The sequence below is a fragment of the Macadamia integrifolia genome, chromosome 8 (assembly GCF_013358625.1).
Source record: "Macadamia integrifolia cultivar HAES 741 chromosome 8, SCU_Mint_v3, whole genome shotgun sequence".
NCBI lineage: Eukaryota > Viridiplantae > Streptophyta > Magnoliopsida > Proteales > Proteaceae > Macadamia > Macadamia integrifolia.
In genome coordinates, this window is record NC_056564.1 from 19,311,894 (window position 1) to 19,331,080 (window position 19,187).

General features: G+C 43.0%; 3 protein-coding genes across 3 annotated transcripts in view; all 3 read left to right on the forward strand.

The window, feature by feature from the left end:
* LOC122086239 (protein TIME FOR COFFEE-like) overlaps window positions 1-6,671 on the forward strand; it is a 7,268-nt gene extending 597 nt beyond the window's left edge. The window contains exons 2-13 of the mRNA XM_042654977.1: window positions 1-353; window positions 463-635; window positions 718-1,024; window positions 1,140-1,554; window positions 1,680-1,740; window positions 1,825-1,911; window positions 2,037-2,346; window positions 2,443-2,509; window positions 2,649-2,715; window positions 2,833-3,228; window positions 3,321-5,847; window positions 5,969-6,671. The exon at window positions 1-353 is cut by the window's left edge and continues 21 nt beyond it. Coding sequence (XP_042510911.1) covers window positions 1-353; window positions 463-635; window positions 718-1,024; window positions 1,140-1,554; window positions 1,680-1,740; window positions 1,825-1,911; window positions 2,037-2,346; window positions 2,443-2,509; window positions 2,649-2,715; window positions 2,833-3,228; window positions 3,321-5,847; window positions 5,969-6,021 — 4,816 coding nt within the window. The 3' untranslated portion in view covers window positions 6,022-6,671. The remainder of the gene's footprint in view (window positions 354-462; window positions 636-717; window positions 1,025-1,139; window positions 1,555-1,679; window positions 1,741-1,824; window positions 1,912-2,036; window positions 2,347-2,442; window positions 2,510-2,648; window positions 2,716-2,832; window positions 3,229-3,320; window positions 5,848-5,968) is intronic.
* A 7,760-nt stretch (window positions 6,672-14,431) lies between these two features.
* On the forward strand, window positions 14,432-17,384 carry LOC122087059 (protein AUXIN RESPONSE 4-like). The gene is made up of 2 exons (XM_042656039.1): window positions 14,432-16,055; window positions 16,781-17,384. The coding sequence occupies exons 1-2, from the start codon at window positions 14,859-14,861 to the stop codon at window positions 17,015-17,017; spliced, it is 1,434 nt and encodes a 477-aa protein (XP_042511973.1). The 5' UTR covers window positions 14,432-14,858; the 3' UTR covers window positions 17,018-17,384.
* Window positions 17,385-18,400: 1,016 nt separating this feature from the next.
* The window catches only part of LOC122087060 (F-box protein At1g55000), a 2,436-nt gene continuing 1,649 nt past the window's right edge, over window positions 18,401-19,187 (forward strand). Inside the window, exon 1 of the mRNA XM_042656040.1 lies at window positions 18,401-19,061. Coding sequence (XP_042511974.1) covers window positions 18,570-19,061 — 492 coding nt within the window. The 5' untranslated portion in view covers window positions 18,401-18,569. The remainder of the gene's footprint in view (window positions 19,062-19,187) is intronic.

Here is a 19,187-nt window from a genome sequence, read left to right on the forward strand (position 1 = left end):
GTTGCAAGACTCGGCGAGGTTGCGCGATCGAGGTAACAAGAAAGATCGAGATCGGGATCGAGATCGCTTAAGTCGAAACAAGCGAAGGAGAGGGGATAGATTGATGCATGGAAGTAATAGAGAGGAAGGAGGAGAGGATAGCACGGAAGAAAGTATCGATGAGGAAGAGGAGGATGAGGACGAGGATTCTGGTGCGCTTCGAATGCTTACTCCAAATCCTCCGTCGTCTTCTCTATCGAATCATCACCACCAGCGGAAGAGCTTTCCACCAGGGAAGTTTGTTAGGGCAGCACCAACGTGGAAGGGCGCCGATGAGATGATCGGAGTCTCTGTGCCGAGAAAAGCTCGGTCAGGTAGAGTTTGTGTAAGAGTTAAAGAGGATGAATTGGATTTTTTATAATACTTCTTGTCCGAGGAATTTATCGGATTTTTTCTCAGCCGTTTAACTTTTGCTCTTTGCAGCCTCCGCTAAAAGGTCGCACGAATGTTGGATGTCAGGTAGTCTTGCAAGTGGAGGCGGGGCGGAGCAGATTCACCGGCAAGCTTCTACTTCGCCGGCTCGGCTGAATGCCACAGCACCGTCACCAGCTCCGATCTCGCCATCCTCATCCAATGTTTCAGTTCGGAAGAAGATGGTTCGTTGCTTCAAGTTACTGTCTTTTCTGTTTTTGTTTCTCTGATTACTCGACGATTGAGTTTAAGCGTTTGTTATTGCAGAAACCTAAAGGACACAAGCAGCGGCCGCCGAAGATGGCTAAGCCCTCATCCTCGAGTCAAGAGGACATCGAAATCGAGGTCGCAGAGGTTCTTTACGGATTGATGAGGCAATCCCAGTGCCCTCCCAAGCAAGAAATTCTGTCAAATGCATCACAGAAGTTCGATTCGAAAGATACTAATGGATCCAGTAATGAGGTGAGGTCGAGAGTTTCGTCCCCGGTCTCAATCTCACCTCCGGCGGCTGCACATCAGCCATCAGTGTTGCCTCAGAATTCTTGTACTTCGACCACTACGTTGCCAGTTGTGGGTAAGTGTGTTGAGCTCGAAGTCATCGTCGCAGTTGGATTCTTCTGTGGTATTGTTCTTATTTTGGGAAATCTTCTGAGACTGATACCAGATTTTGGTTTTCTGGATATCTGCAGCACCAAAGAGGAAGAGACCTCGACCTGTAAAGCCCGAGGAAGAGAGTCCTACCATCGTCGCTGGTCGGAACGGTTCCATCTCGGCTGCTGCAGCTAAGGTGGAAAACGAACAACCTGCCAAATCGGAAGCTTCTTCCCCGAAATCTGAGATGAACTCAGGATCTGCCGCCCAGAATGCTGGGGCCTCTGTTGATTTGGCTTCTCAACCCGCTGGTGCTATATCTTCATTGGAGCCGCCTCAATTGGAACCTGTGAAAGCGGAAAGCAATACGGCATCTGATCCGAAGCCGTTTACTGAAGAATCAGAGACTCGGGAAGGGGTTCAAACCCGTGAGGAAGTCCCGTCGTCGAAGAAGGAATCGCCTCCTTGCACCAAATTGGATGGTGATCTTGAGGACGCCACTGCTACGAAAACGTGAGCAGGCATCACATATCACTTACTTTGTCTCACCTTCTCTCGGCCAACATGTTTCTATATTGAGGAATTGATCGCTGGATATTTTTGATAAAGCTAATAATTTTTTCGTCTGGATTATTTAGGGTCTCAAAGGTTTCAGAGGTTGAATACAAGCGGGAGGAGAAATTTAAGATTGATCTGATGGTGAGAAAATTTCTTCTATCTTATTTTTGTTTATTCTTGATTTTGCCGGCACATTACCTAATATTTTCCCCTTCTTTCCCACAGGCTCCGCCTCTGAAATCATCTCCTGAAAGGGATGGCGATATGGAATACATATCGGATCCTAAATCTATGGCTCTAGATGTTGAAATGGTGAGTAGGCCTCTCCCCTCTTAAATTACTGGCACACATCGTTTATCTCATTGATTATCGAGTGCTAATTTTTTTGTTGTTCTCTCTCCTCTTTTTGGGGGTTTTTGGGGGGGGGGGTTCTTCAGGTTCCTAAGGCAGAGACTCTGGTGACGGCTGAGGAGATGACGGAGGAAATTGCTAAGCAGGACGCAGTGGAGGGTCGATTTGAAGAGAAGAATACGGAGCAATTAGTTGAAGAGTCTGAATCTGATAAGCCGCTTGCTAATACGGAGAGGATACTGGACCTTCAGCTTGATTTGGAGAAGCCGGATAAGGATAGTGGCACGGTCAGTGTCAGTGGAAGCAAACAGCAGCCACAACTTTCGCAAGTCCAGAAACAGCAGCAGCAACAACTCAAAGCTACTACTAGGAACGACCCAAAAATAGAGAAAGCTGGTAACCCAAATTATTCTTTTTTGCAGTTCTGTTAACTCGGTCCGATTATATTTTTGGGTTGATGATTTTTTCTGCATTTTACTTTCCTTTTCTCAGCCCAATCTACATCTTTGCCTCTGCCGATGACTCTAGCAGGTTGGCCAGGGGGGCTTCCTTCTCTAGGGTGCGAACCTTATTACCCATCTCTCTCTCTCTCTCTCTCTCTCTCTCTCTCTCTCTCTCTCTCTCTCTCTCCCGTTTTAAATAATCGATCCGTACAGTTTATCCTTTGTGATTCTTAGTAACTCCATCGTCGTAAGCAGATATATGCCACCTCTCCAAGCAGTTGTCTCCATGGATGGGAGCACTGGATCATCGACGGCAGTACAGGTATTCCTATCTTCTCTTTACTCCTAGTTTTTTTTTTTTTTTAATCCGCTTCCTCGATTAATTTCTCTGATGCGATTTCTTTTTTTTGGGTGTCTGGGAAAAAAAATATAATTGTAGCCGCCCCATTTTCCTCTCTCACAACCACGGCCGAAAAGGTGTGCGACTCATTACTACATTGCTAGGAACATATTTTATCACCAGCAGTTTACAAGGATCAATCCATTCTGGCCTGCACCAGCCGGTTCTGCTTCTATGTATGGGGCCAAGCCATACAATCTAAACGTTGTTCCTCCAACAGAAGGCACGATTCTTGGAAATCCATTGCAAGGAAACTTTGCAGGTAGGAGTCTGAACTCGGTGCAGGAAAAAGTGCAGGCTTCAGGCACCATTTCGGGTCATAACACCAAAGACAAAAGCTCAGTTCCGGTAGCTGCCAACTTCATGGATGCCACACAGAGAAAGCAGCTTGTGCTTCAGCAGGCTCCTCAGCCAGCTGGAGCTGGTAATTTGTTGGTATGTACCTAATCCTGATAGTTGCGTTTAGTTGTTTAATTTAATAAAGTGGAGGAATTTATGTGTTCTTGTAAAAATTTCTTCTTCCCCAGCACGGCCCAGCCTTCATTTTCCCTATGAGCCAGCAGCAGCAGCAGCAGGCCGCAGCAGCAGCTGCTGCTGCCTCTCGATCTGGGGCAGTGAAGTCTGGTGTGGCAACGGGCAATGCAGCTTTGCCTAGTGGAGCTAATTCTGGCCCAGTGGCTCCAGCAGGCTCTTCATCTACAGCAGCAGGAACGGCTACAACTGTGAGCTTCAATTACCCAAATTTGCCTGCGAATGAAGCTCAGTATTTGGCTATATTGCCGAACAATGGTTTTCCAATTCCCATTCCTGCTCATGTGGGAACAGCACCACCTTATAGAGGAGGAAGCCCTGCTCAGGCAATGTCTTTCTTCAATGGTTTCTACTCTTCTCAGATGATTCATCCATCACAGCTTCAACAGCAGGCACAGCAACAGCAAGCACATTCTCATCCCCAACCGGTCCAGCAGGGTCACCAGAACACAAGTACATCAAGTGGCTCCTCCTCATCTCAGAAGCATCAGCAGGCGCAGCAGCAGCAGCGTTTGCAAGGTGGTGGCAGCAATGCTGGGGGTGGAAACTCAAAAAACTTCCCTGCCTCGAAGAATCGGCTGCCAATGCAACAGCAACAGAATCATGCTGTCCCTGCTTCCAACCAAGCTCGCCAACATGAGGTTGAAGTGGGTGGAGAAGATAGTCCGTCAACTGCCGATAGTCGAGGTTCACATGCTAGAAAGAGTATCTATGGGCAGAACTTTGCAGTGCCAGTTCATCCACAGAACTACACCTTGATGTCCCCTGCTGCATTGGGTAGTGGCGGAAGTGGAAATCATAATGAGAAGCAGCAGAGCGGGAAGGGTGGAGTGGAACTATTCCCATCTCAACCATTTGCTATGTCATTTGCCTCTTTCAATGGTGCTGCTACAGCAGCACCAGGCCTCAACTTCTCGTCCTTGGCTCAAAATCATGCAATTTTCCAGACCCTTCCAGATGCGGCTAGACAAGGTTACCAGATTGCTGCAGCTGCAGCGGCTACTCAGGTAGCCCAGCAGAAGAAGAATCAACATATTTCTGAGGAAGGGAAAACTGGTGGTGATTCAATTAATGTAGAGGATGAAAGAAGGGGAACAGCAGGAAAGGCTTTGGCCGGTGTTGGGCAGTCTCTTGCCTTCTCCAGACCAGATTCAAGTGACCCATCTGTCTCCACGGTTTTGGGCAATGTTATCGATGGTTCTGCTCGGAGTCTCAGTCTCATTTCTGCTCCCATCAATGGCAACCGAGCTGCTCGTCCAACCTCCTCGACGTCTACAACCCCAACTTCTGCCCCAGCTAGTTCTCCCAGTACTCAGCAACAGCAACAGCAGCAACTGATTCAGCTTCAGAAACAGCAACAGATGCAGCAACAACATCAACAGCAACAGATGCAGCAACAGCTTGCAGCTGTAGTGGCTCGTAGTAAAACAACATCATCCAGCAATGTCAATGTCTACTCCGATCGCAACCTTTCAACATCTTCCATGGCAACTAAGTTCCCAAGTTCCCTTTCCGTTTTCCCTCAAGCCCTCATCCAAAGCAGCAGCCCAGTGCAGTCACCCCAATGGAAGAATTCATCGAGGACAATGGGCTCTCAAGTCCCTTCTCCTTCGCTGGCCTCAACTTCAACATCCTCCCTGAAGAACCTTCCTCAACAGCAGAGCAGGACACAACAAGGAAGCCAGACGCATATATCATTTGGGGTGAATCCAAAAGCAGCAACAGCACCTCAAGGACAACAAATTCCCATGTGCCACAACCAGTCTCCATCCCCACCAGTGGTGATGGGTTCACCACCATCATCATCGATCTCCTCCAAGGGTGCAGGAGGAAGCCCCAGGACAAGTTCCACAGGTGGTGGTAAGGCCGGATCATCTCCTGCGCTACCATCCCAACAGCCCAAAAACTCCCCATCTGGGCCCAGTAGGAAGTCCTCTCCCGTGGGTGGAAGGAATGTGCCATCCATACTTAGCAATTCTCACATGGGCCCTGCTCAGAGTTCAGGTGGGAAGTCTCAGTCACAGTCACAGGTGCAGGTGCAACAGCAACAGCAACAGCAGCATCAGCTACAGAAGCAGACTTTGCAGCAGCCCCAAATATTTTTCACCAATACCTATATGCAGGGCCCGTCACCCCAGTCGACTAACACCACAAATACAATCTCCTCCAATTCAGCCACGACTGGGTACTATCATCAAAGAAGGCAAAGCGACCCACACCAAGGGGCTTCAACTACATCTAGCGGTATGCTGTCATTGTGTCCTCCACTTACTTTAGCTGGGGCAAGCACATCGGATCCTGCCAAGGCAGTTGCTGCTGCAGCTGCGGCCGCTGCTGTTGCGGCTAACAGTATGAAAGGAGGGATGCCACAAGGAGGGATGCCGCCGGGGATGTTGCATGCGGCCCAGTTTGCAGCTCAGACAGCGGCGGCTAATTCACATCAGCTAATGTCTGCTGCCTTCCCTTACTTACACACCGGGCCGACCATCTCCGTGAAACCGGCTGAACAGAAGCAACCGGCCGGTGAGTAAGTTCAATTTCTTTTATTTAGAAATTAATTTTTTTTTCCTTGTTATTTTTTTTTTTTCCGTTGGTTGGGGAGGAATAAGTATATTTATCAAGGGGAAATCGGTTTCTTGACCAGGAAATGACAATTTGCATGCCTGCTGGCAGCCTGAGAAAGAGATGAAGAGATGAGGGAGATATCTGCAGGCAGAAAGAAACAGACCTGGAAAAAAAAATGTCCTTAGAAGTCCCTGGAGAATCTTTCTTGCCTTGTGAGTTCCGAGTGTCGTGGTGTACGGAGGAGACTACTGCGACTCCGAGGCGAGGAGGGCACATTGGAACTCCACGGTTCACCATCGGCTTCAAATTTTACTAATCAGCGTTGCTTGGAGTGGGCGTGGGAGGGAGGTTTCGGCAGTCGTCTTCAATTTTGGAAGGGAAGTGTTATCTCTCTCTCATTGGAAGGGAGCCTCTATCCTCCCTCCCCTGGTAACTCCACAGGCACAAATTCATTTCTTCGATTCTTTTCGCCTGCCCTGGTGTCGCTCGGGAAACATTTAATTTTAATTAGTTTCATAATTCATCATCATATCTAAACTCTTTTAAGTTGAGAGGAAGTAGACAGAAACATGGGGGCAGAGAAAAAAAGGGTGGGGGGAGTAGGTTATACATATATGTATTCTCTTTCGGTCTCGTAGACGTCGGGTTGGTGATCGTCTTTCTATGGCATATATATATATGGTGGGGACCGTGGGGTTGTACAACATGTATATATGTATATGTCTGAAGACATAAAAGAGAAAAGAAAAATGAAATAGAACGGAATGGCCTTTCTCTAGTAACTCATTCTTTTCTTTCTTGTTCCTTTTTAACCCGAAAATTGATTTTAATTTTTTGGACGACTGAAAAGGGTGAGATGATGGCGGTGAAGGGGTTTGTTGTTGTGATAAGATGTTGGAAGCCATAATTGGATCCGGATGAGTAGAGACTAGAGACTAGAGAGAGAGAGAATCCGATTGGGTAGGGTGACTGCTCCTTCCCGTGTCTTTTCTTTTCTAAACCCTTTTTTATATCATATGACCAAGTGGTAAAAGCAAAAAAAGAAAAGAAAGAGAATTCTTTGTTATCAGAATTAGACTGTGTTTTTCAGTCTTTGTTGTCTGCTTCAAAATTATATGTGGTCCATGCCCGGTGGGGGAAGCCTGCTGAGCTAATAATGATGAAAAGCCGGGAGGCGTTCTTTGGTCGATTTCTCTGGTGTTTTTTTTAGGTTTTCCTTTTGACATTCGTAAGAGTGAAAGTGAGTGGGAGAGAGGCTGTCCAGGGATCTGTGAGACTGATACCTTTTCATTGGAAGGGGAGGAGTGGAAAGAGCGGAGGATTTTTATTCCATAACTTATAGCACGCAAAAGTCGCATCTCTTACCGGCTTCTCGCTCTTTCCGAGTCTCAGCGCGAAAAGTGGTACTTACGAAGCCCATTTCGTCGGCTCATTAGTGACAGTATTTAACACGTGGTTTCTTTTTATATTGCACAAAACCAAACTCCTATATTCTACCCAAAAAAAAAAATCCTAAGGCCTTGGAAATATGAAGACGAATAAACAAAAGGGTAAATTACTTCAGCTCTGATACCGATAGTGGGAGTAACTGGTTTTTTTTTTTTTTTTAGTAGAAAAGTAACTGGTTTGGGGCAAGCAGTGGTTGGGATGGAGACTGGTTTAATGGTCCCGCATATGAATGTAATATTTTATTTCATGAGGGTGAAGATGATAATTTTGTATCAGCAGGAATAGGAATACTGTTGTTTTGCATATTCATTTGTTGGTTGTTCAGATGGTTAGGATGAATTAAAGATTGTGTGAATAGACCTACGGTCTTAGGTTCGATTCTCCAATAATCTTTTCTTTTTTTATATGTTTTTGGAAAGAGCATGATCTAATGCTACTACTCCAATGTTTGTCATTCTTTTTTTTTTTTAATTTAAAAATCTGGTGCTGGTCCCATAGTATATGAGAAATGGAAGAATCCACACCTCTTTTTTTTTTTTAAGTATCGCGTGTTATAAGGCTGGAAGAGACCTACTAATAAAAACGAGGAAAGGGACTAGGGAAGGGGTACCAAGGAAGAGCAGTGTTAAGCCGGGAACCTAAAGTCAGGAATGAAAAAGTAGAGCAGCAGAACGAGAGCCTCCGCCTCCTTTTCACCATTTTACTAAACAAGTGGTGGGTGGGGTCTCGAATTCACCACCTAAATGGGGTTTAAATACTAACAAACTCTGTCATTGCTGATACATAATGATCAAAATTCTTTCTCAGCCATTAGATTATAATCTTGAAATTTCTCATTATGTGGAAACCATCCATCTGCTAAATCTCAAAACAGTATCCATTGAACATTTCTATAAAATTAACCCTTTTTTGGGTATCTTTTAGCTTTCAGGTATCATCTCTTTTTAATTGCATCGTCCTTCACCAAATTTAGGAAAAGGATAAGATTATAGCTTACAAACAATGTTTAAATCCAGTCACTCTGCATTCAAAAACTTACAATGCTATGTTACTTAGAATATTAGGAATAGGCCAATAAAATTTGTGTAGGATTCAAAAGATGGAATTAGGATCGAATTGGTCAATGTCAATTCTGATTCGAATCAATCGAAAACAGAGTAAAATTGTCTGGAATAAGTTGAGTCAAACACAATTGATTCTGATTCGAATTGGCTGATTTACCATCATTCAACTTTCATTGAAAGCAGTGAAGAGCACTAAATACCCCGTGTGAGTGATTCAAGATGTGCCTAGTGGGAATCGAACTTAGGACGTCTAAGTATACGGCTCGTACCAAGTTCATTGCTCACCAACTGCACTACCCCCTAAACCTTAGAAGTTCCATTTATTTGAATTAGGATTCAGAAAGAAATAGAAATCAAATCGAATCTAATCGATATCAATTTGATTTGACAAAAAAATGATGATCCAACTCCGATTCTTAGAACCATGACCTAAACAAACCCTACTTCTCTACTTTTGCCCTTTTCTTCATCAGCCCATTTATGGGGTGGGGGAAGAGAGAGGGGAAGAAAGAGGAGTTTACTCGAAAACATAAAAGACTCAATAAAAAAACTATAGTAAAGCGCCATCTTATGCAAAGGTATGATACCAAACTAGAATAAATAATTAGTTATGTTTGAATCATGTTGTTAGAAGATAAGAAACAAAAACTTTAATAACTAGATGTCTTATATAATAATTAATTATGTCAAGAATGAACTGATAACCGGAGAGAGACGTCTCTCTCTCTGTCTTTAGGTTTCTATTTCCCATATTGAAAATAATAAAATAGTGATTCTATGGCATGTTTGGCTGCAAGAATAAGAGAAGAGAATTTATATAATGCAATAGCTGGGACTTGGCCCCTCATCATTCAAGAATAGTATGGCTGGATGTTATGATAAAAGAATCAAAATCGATCGACCTGAGATGGGATCCACCTTAGATATTCAGTAGATCTAAAATTCAGTTTGAACCATTGGATGGAATTGAATGTGAGCATTATCTCTCTTCCGGTGTAGGTAGGAAAAGGAAGAATAGGCTTCCCAATCCAAATCTGAGATGCTCCACCTCAATCTATTTTGATTTAGTAACACACATAATTATTTCCTAACTGCCTGAAAAATTAATTCCATAATATTTTTTTTTTTTTTTTTTTTTTTTTTTGATAATAAAAAAGAATACTCTATGGTAGTGATCATAGTTCTCAAAACAAGTTCTCGTATAGTAAACAACGCTTTCACAAGACCAATGGACGATAATGAACATACCAAAACTCGATCTCATAATCAACCGACTTGTTTTTTATTACTTTTTCTCTGTCATTTTGAATTTGATTTATACCATAACAAGAAATCAAATTTGGTGGTGAAAGAAGGCAAAACTGAGTAAAAAGTTGACACGAATGAGTCTTGAGACTGCCTGCCTAGTAGTCCTATCCCTGATGTCAATCAGTTTCTGACCCAGTGCCAGTCTATCTCGTAGTCATCAGGGAGACCCGAAGAGGAGGCAAGTTCAAGTTGTAAATGCTTCACGACATACTATTTATATCTCAATCAATGCATGGTATATCCTGTGCTATGCTATGATGACTTCATAAAGGTCCCGTTTGTTTATCGGAAAGTTACATGGGGTGGGATAGTTGCACGACCTATGCCACCCCATGGCTTTTGAAGTTGTTTGGTTATCAGGGGTGGGGTTTCCAAAAGACAATAAAAACATTTGTGCAATCCTTTGTCAGCCGATGTGGATGTACAATTCTCTCATCCCAACTCCTCACAAAGACCTACCAACTTGGTGGGATTTTGCAAGGAAAGCTGTTGGAAATGATGCGAGAGAACATTGTGCTTCAAGCTTCGCCACCGCCATCGGTTTGTACCATAGCTTCAAGCTCCGCCACCGCCATCGGTGTGTCCAGCCACTGCACGCCAGGGCTGCAAGCATATAAAAAAAAAAAAAAAAAGCGACATCGGACAAGAAGAAGAAGAAGAGGAGAGAAGGAGATGAAAGATCAAACAGAAAAAAAAAAAAAAAAAAAAAAAAAAAAAAGGAAGGAAAATAAAGAACCTCATCACTCTACGCCTAGGCAAGCATAGAAAAAAAAAACGAAGAAGAAGCATCTGGTCTGCGAAAAAAAAAAGAAAAAAGAAAGAAAAGAAAGGGGAAATCGAACAAGGAGAAGAAGAGGAGAAAGAGATGCAGGGGGTTGCAGTTGTGATGCAAACTTACAAAAAAATTGGGGATTGAAGAAGAAGAAGAGGAGGAGAAGAAGAAGAAGATGGAGAATATTACCCTCTGAGTTTGAAATCCACTCGGTGTTTCCCATTTGAGGCTTGGACGTTGGAGCTCTCAGGTAAATGGAAGTCATGAAACCTTCTTTCTCCCTTATCTCTCTCCCTCTCTCTCCTTAACAACCAAACAATCGTGGAATGGTGAAGTTAAGGGGAAGTCCTGTCGGCTAAAAAATCTCACCCCATCTCCATGTGTGTTCTACTCCCACTAAAATCCCACCCCAGGCACCCCGCTAAACAAACAGGGCCAAAGGTTGCACGCGGTGGCGAATCCATCTCGCACATGGCCTTCGCGGATGATTTGATTCTGTTTGGCGGAGCATCTTCTTCAAAACTTCACTCTTTTACTTCGTTATTGGAGGACTATTGTCGCTTTTCTGGTCAACAATTAAATCTCTCCAAAACACGGATTCATTTCAGTCCTAATGTGAGTTCTAGACTGAAGATGAGTATTGAAGCGTGATTTCAGGGCTTGCCTTTCTCTCGACTGGATGTATATCTAGGGGTTCCTTTTGTTTCTAGTAAATTATCTAAGAGTCACTGTCATAACCTCATTCAACGAGTGAATTTGTGGCTTCAGACATGGAAATCCAAATATCTCAGTTATGCAGGTAAGCATGTACTGATCCAATCCATTCTTTCAGCCCTTCCAAATCATTTTTTGTCTTGCTTCAATTTACCTTCCTCAGTGCGTGCTCAAAGACCTGAACTCCATTAGTCATAAATTGTTTTGGTCAAGTGGGGAATCTCGGCACACTCCCACCATTAGCTGGGCTTCTATATGTCAACCAAAAGATGTGGTGGCCTTAATTTGAAGTTGTCAACTCCGATGAACCAGGCTCTCTTAGCAAAAACAGGGGTGGCATCTACTTTCACCAACTTTCTCTCTTTGGGGCGGCTTATGAAACATAAATATCCCCAGAACTACTTCTCTTCACGCAGGCTGCCCGCATAGTGCCTCTTCGGGGTGAAAATCTGTTATTGGTGCCAGGGATCTTCCCTGCAAGGGCATTTTCCACCAAGTTGGGAATGGCCAAATGATTAATCCTTGGACGGACTTTTGGATTTCCAAGTACTGAACCATTCCCAAAAATCCAATTCTTCAATTGGAAACTTCTATGTGGTCAACTCCAAACCCCAGCTCTTCTTCGTTCACGTGAATTTTCTATTCCCAACACATGTCCTTGGTGCAATGAGATTGGTCTTAGTGATCGCCATATCCTCTTTGATTGTGCCTTCGCGCATGCTGTTTGGATTTTGGCAGGGTTCTCTTCTGTTACTCAATGGACCAACTACCCCTCAAGCCTCATAGCTCTCTTTAAGCATTCAGCCAAATCTTGGCACCTCCAACTTTGGCTATCGCTCGCGCTTAACATTCTTTGGCATCTATGGATAGCTCTTTTAGACGCAGTGTTTCGTGACAGTCATATAACACCCGATGGCATTCTCAATAAAGCCCTTGTTCTTACCAACCAATTCTCTTTTGCAATTCCGCCCGTGAACAGGAGGATTTCACAGGTGCAATGGGTTTTCCCTATTCCTCCTATGATAAAGGTTAACGTCGACAGAGCCTCTAGCGGCAATCCCAGATTGGCTAGCATTGGCGGAGTCTTTCGCAATTACTTTGGTCAATTTCTTTGTGGTTTCTAGGCCGAAATTGGTTTGGCTCATTCGGGGGTGCAGAAGCTTTGGCAATCTTGAATGCATTACAGTTGGCAGTTCATCAAGGTCGTCATTCTCTTGTCGTCGAGGGAGATAATTTGGCTAATATTAATATTCTTAATAAATCAAGTACATCCATTCCACAGCGGATTTGGAATATCATAGAGGACTGTTGGCATTTTTCTACTTTGATTCGAGCATCTTTCCTTTCATTACATTCTGCGCGGGGGAATTTCTGTTGCGGACAAGTTGGCTTCGCATGGTGCCCTTTCTCAATGCCAGGGTTTTTGGGCCTCTTCCCCACCTTTTATTTCGTCTCTGTTGTTTTTAGATTACTGTGGCTCTGTTTATCTTCGTTGTAGTAGATAAGTTAACTTGAATAAAAAAAAAAAAGGGTAAAATTTGTTAATCCCTCTTCCCCCACACCCCCGCCCCCCCTTTTAATTTTATTTTTATTAAAGTACTCACCCCTTTTACTAAGCGGCCAAAATTTAAGGTCAAGATTCTTTCCCAAAATATATATTTTTTAAAGGTAAATAAAGATACCATTTCATATATAAGATTCAACCTAGGAAAATTTTCAAGTTAGAGAAACATATATAAAATGACTTTTGACCATGAAACCATTCACAAAGACCAGCCGGCCTCAAATGCACCGGGTCTAAAGAGTCCCCCTGAGGGCCTGAGCCATGGTTTGAGGAATTGAAACGGGGATTTTTTGGCTCTGGTTGATTTGAATCGGATCAGAATCTGTCGACCCAATTCCAATTCTGGCCACTTTGTACTGCATTTCTAGGGTTCAGGCTGATTCCAGAGCCATTCAAGAGCGAAAACAAAATGTGAAACCTACAAATTACAAACACAACATAATAGAGAGAAGTAGGATTAGTCTCTGTGAAATGGATGCAAGAATGGGTATGGCACTAATCAAGAAAATAATGAATTTGGCTTAAATTTCTTTCTAAAACTTATAAGCAGGCATATATTGCATCACAGCCTGAGAGGAACCCACCTGTGTGACATCCTGATGCAGTGAATGAGCATCAGTGGCGCATTCAAGACCTCAACTGGGATGCGCAGTCAAGACCTCATTATACATTTTGACTGATGCTGATGGCTATGGCAAAGGTAGATAAGTTATCCCTTTTTTTTGTGTCTTTGTAAATAATTCACTCATTCTTTCATAATAAGAAGTTCCAGAACCTTTTTTAACTAAGCAAGAAACCAGGAAACTATTATAGAACCAACAAAATGGGGGAATTCATATCCAAGTCACAAATTTTTATGCTCAATGGGCGTCTATGATTTCCATGTTGTGACAAACATGGAGAGCTTTTGATAGTCTTCATATTAAATGGACATCAACCGAAAGTGTATTATAGGAGAGTATCAAGCCTCTAGAGGTTGAAGACTACAACCAATAACATATGTGTTGATTCTAAATCACATATTCTCAAAATGCTGGCTTGAAGCAGTAAAACAATCTTCATCCCTGTAAACTATTAGCTTGATCCCTCCAATCAAAGATACTTCTTCATATTAAAAAATATTACCAGTATTGATTCTTCCTAGAGTACCTGAATAAGAACAAATATGCTCTTTGCAAATCCCATGAAAACAAGTCCTCCAAAATTGTTTGGCGTGACCGGAAAAGGAGACTCTATAGGAGGAAAACAAATTTGAATACAAAAATCAAAACACAATGAGAATATGCACAGAATTGCTATTTTCATTCTAACATAAAAAATAAAATTAAAAAAAAAAAAAAAAAAAAAAAAAAAAAAAAAAAAAAACGAAAATGAATGGGATTGCCTTTAACAATGTATTTTACACAAGAACCATATTTGAGAAAGAGTGAATTAACATGACGCAAACCATCCAAGCAATGTTGTTTATATGGGCAGAAAGAGCGTGCAAATGCATCCAGGAAGGTTACTTTTGGTGTTGGATGACCAAGTTGGTTGGGCCAAAGAGAGAAAGAAGCTTGTTCCGGGATTGATGGGTGAATTGGATCAGCCCCCATAAATTGATATGGGATGGCGCTTCAAAGACTTGCTAGACTTGTGTAGTGGCGAGACCAAGTCAGTCCCTCTGTCTCTTACACACACAAAAACAGAAGGTAACCACCGGAGCTCCGGCGACTAGAAGCTGTGAAGAAGATCAGGATTGTTCATGAGAAATTCTTACATGTGGCAAGCGGTTGAAATATATATATCAAGCGTTAGATATATGGACTATCTTTGACCATTGCGAGCGCACTCTTTCTGGCGTGGATGGTGGCCCCCTCCCCGATGGAAACCAGTACTCGAGTAGTCTCTAATCACGCGTGAGACTTTTCCTCAATATCCAACTTCCAAGGCATTTTCTGAACTTAGAACCGCTCCTTACAGCTTTTTCAGTACTTGGAGAGTTGGAGTTGGAGTGTGATCTCACTCTGCTCTACTGACTACCGAGAGTTCGTCCTTCGAAGCTTCCAACTCCTGAGGTCTCGGGAGGGAGGTATATCTGAAGCTTTTTCCTCCATTAATGGCTATAATAACAGAAGAACCAGAAGAGAAAGAAGAGCAAAAGCTGTTGCTCAAGAACCGGGAAACAGAAACTCCATCTTCGAAATCTGGTAAGGTTACCGACTCCCCTACACATACAGCGAACGCGTTCGTCTTCTGGGCTTATTTCACTTTAGCTGTTTCCGTCGTTACGATCGGCTTTGTTTTCCTGTCTTCATTAACCCCACAAGATGATAAACCTTGGTTTCTCAGCTTGCCCAACGATATACGCCAATATTACTCCAATGGTAGAACAATCAAGGTCCAGTTAAACCTTAATCGGCCTCCTATCGAGGTTTTTGCCATAGAAGAAGGTCCCAGAGACGCAGAGGCCGTAGTTCTTGTCCACGGTTTCGGTTGTAGCTCTTATTCTTTCCGTCAACTGATTCGCTCTCTGGGTTCTAGTGGAATTCATGCCGTTGCGTTTGATCTTCCTGGTTCTGGATTCTCAGATAAGTCCACATTGGAGGAAGATGAGAGATGGGGTGGGGTGGTTCTGGGCGGGCTCTGGGATGTCTACAGTGTTATTAAGGAAAAGGGATTGTTTTGGGGATTCGATCAGCTAATCGAAACGGGGCAGATCCCTTACGAAGAACTTGAAATCAAGGTTTCTACGACCAGGAGTATTAAACCCTTGAGTTTGAATTCAGAGCAGATGGGTCGAGTTATTGGGCAAGTGATCGAAACAATGGGTCTCTCACCTGTGCATCTAGTTTTGCACGATTCAGCAGTGGGAATGGGTGCCAGTTGGTCTTTGGAGAATTCAGGGTCGGTGAGTAGCTTAACTCTGCTTGATTCTGCCACGAAATCCATTGCTTTGCCATTATGGGTGCTGGAAATGCCTGTTCTTAGAGAATTTCTTTTAGGAAGCTCCTCCGCTTTTGCCGGGTTTCTTAGGTTATGTTGTTCAAGATCGATTGAGAAATCAGTTGCAGAGGCTCATAGGGTTCTTTTGAAGCGTAGGGATGGTAGGAGAGCAATTGTAGGAGTTGGCAAGGGCCTGAATTATAGCTTCAGTTTGAAGGAATGGGCTAGTTCAGAGGTAGTGAAGGGCATTCCACTTCAAGTGCTTTGGTCTAGTAATTGGTCTGAAGCGTGGAGCAAAGAGGGACGCCAGGTTGCAGAAACTGTTCCACAGGCAATCTTCCTCTCGCATTCTGGTGGGCGGTGGCCTCAGGTGAGAATTAAGTTCCTCTTTGGATAAAAGCGTCAATATGTTTCAGTATATAATCAAATGCAGAATTGATGCAAAAATATTATGGATGGGTTGGATTCAAGAGATAATCAAATTGGAGTGCAAGGCCACTTCTTGGATGCACCATTGTCAAAAAAAATGCTCACTATTGCAGTTATAAAATCTAAAGATTTTCATAAAGAACATATTTTTCCATCTAATATACAGATAATACGGGCTAGCTATCTAAGGAGTTGGTTAATGCTTCAATAAAACCTTCACATATTAGTTAGTTCCTCAACAATCTATGTTCTTTTCTTTGGTAGAAGCAACAATCCATTGTTGCTAGTTCATTGTACCAGAAAGGGGGAAAAAAAAATGATCTGCTACTATAGTCTACTACTTGTAGGATCGCTCACCTGTTACAATTTATTGTTTGGCAAACGTCAGCTTTGTTTGATTCATTACTTGGATCAGCAATTATAATGAATGTTATACATTTGATCATTTTATTGCAACACCCACTGGATGGTCTGGACTCTGAATCCATGAACAACTATTTCTGATTGCAGTTTGCTAATGGCTTATGAAATTCTTTCAATCTTCATGTTATTTAATGTGATGATGAAAAAAGCTAGAATTCATTTATTCATTTTTGACACTCTCCTTTCAATACGAATTTGTTGTTTCCATGATTTAGTGATGTTTTTTTGTCTCAACTATCCCAGGAAGATGCAGCAGATGATATAGCTGGAAGTATTGCTCGGTTTGTATTCTCATTGCCAAAATCTGTTAGACAAGTCAAGGAAGAGCCTATGCCGGATGATGATGCCCATGAAACCCATCACCATCACCACAGTCATGGGGACCATGGCCATCACCACCACCATCACCATGGGGGTCATGATCACGCACATGCTGGCTACATGGACGCATACGGTCTTGGTCATGGCTGGGAGAGTTAATACTTTGTTTGTTCTGCAAGAAGTGGTTAGACCAAAGCAGTGAGAGTGCATGCAATTTTTTCCCCTGGCAGAACTGCTTGTTGAGGCTTTCCCTATGTTTCTGTGTCCCAGAAGCTTGTATTGTGATTGAGCTTGGTGGTGTTCTTGTGAAAGCTTCGAAGTTCTAGTTACTGCAAGTTGTTGTGAAAGCTTCGAAGTTCTTGTTACTGCAAGTTGTTGTTAAAGCTTCAAAGTTCTCGTAATCGCAATTCATCTTCTGCACTTCAGCTTCCTATTTTTGTTTGTCATGCTACTTTGTTGACCGACTTCAATCACTAAACATTTTGAGCTGTGTAAGCAAAATCAAAGTTCAACTCGTTCTGCCTTATTTATCTGTTCCAATATGGATATGCCTCTGGTTTCTTGGAACCTCCATGCTTTGTGCCATCCTATAATATAGTTAGTTATCGTTCCATTCATTCTATTGAATAAAGAACCAGCAAAAATACTAGTGTTTTATTATGGGTATCTAAGCACAGTGGGATTTATGGGACGAAGCATTGGAAGGATTGAACCCGATTTTGATTTTGGTAATACGATATGATGGCGGAAAAAGCAATTAAGTTTGAAGCAGAACACAATTTAGGCCCTTTTGCTCATCTTGAGTCTGGTTTGGTAGTAGTTGAGAAAGAATGTTTCAGACAACAAAGGCGATGTGCCAGAGAAAACATAGTATACGAGACTGAAGCGAATGAATGAAGACAAATAGATTGGTACTCTCTGTGACCATGTTGTAGGATTTTGGAACATGCAAGTAGACTCTGAGTACCAAAATTGAGCTGAACCAATCGAAGGTGAACTGAACCAAACTGATACGAGTTATTGGATCATGTTTCGGGCTGGAATTCTGTGAGACTGAAATCAAATCAGACCACATTGAAACTGATAGGACAACAAATTGAAATGACATAACCTGATAAGAAATTGATAGCAACTCAAAATTCATGGTAAACCGAAATCAAAATGACAGTAAATCAATAAGAACAAATAACAAATCAATAACAAATCAAAACCGCTGCATCTTTGTTGGTTTATGTTTTGATTTCACTCACTCACCCTGAAACCGATGAAATCGAATCAAAACTGATTCAAACCGACCAATTGACACAGTTACCTCCAGTCCTCCAGTCCATGCTTAAGATAGGATTCATAATTTGTAAGAATGGCTAGTTTGGCACTCAAGCAGGGGTTTTAAATCTCGGGAATTGATCTGAGACCGATCTGGATCAGCGCATACCAATGTTTAAAACCCAACTCCCAAGTTCCCAACTCCAACATACCATCCGCCATTCAATCTGGAGTTGATATATATAGTCCAGAGTTGACTCCAGTAGTAGACGCCACCTAAAAGTCAAATTAGAATAATCTCTCTCTCTCTAGGTTCTTGACCTTCCTCGTCCTCATTAATTTGGCATCTTTTGGGAAGAAACTGAACAAGAAATTTGTGGAAGACAATCTCCGTATTTCTCTCTCAACGTGTGCGTTTCTACGCACGCGTCTCTACCCGCTGGAGATGGGTTGTTGTGGAGACGACGACGGCATCTACAAGCAGCAGCTCATTCCTAATCCTAACCAACACGACTCTTCCTCTTATTGCTTCACCCAAAACTCAATGTCGGCCCTACGTAATCCTTCCATGGGAACCCCCACCAATCTCGCTGGCAGCTCCGCCTCTTCCTCTTCTAAGGACGTCGATGTCATTTCTCCGATGAATTCTAATTTCTTTGCGCTCACTTGCAGAGATATCCTTCGCTCCATCTTTGAGCGTTTGCCTGTTACGGACCTCGCTCGAGCGGCCTGCGTCTGCCGGTTCTGGAACTTAGTCGCCTCAGACCGAGAGATTCAGACCAGAGCCTTCATATCCCCTTGGAAATTGAAGGATGTCATCGGTAAACCCTCTTCCGGCAGCTTCTGGCGCGATAATAGCCTCGGCCGATTCGCAATCTCTCATCACATCCTCAGGGGAGATACTGTCGCTAGCCTCGCTGTCAAATACTCTGTTCAGGTTCGGTTTTCTCCTCTTCCTTTCTTTTACTGCTATTATTTTTCTTGCGATTATTGTGATTTTGGTTTCCCTCAGTATCGAACCTTTCCTAGCTCAAATGATCGGAAGACCCTTTCTTCCCCTCTC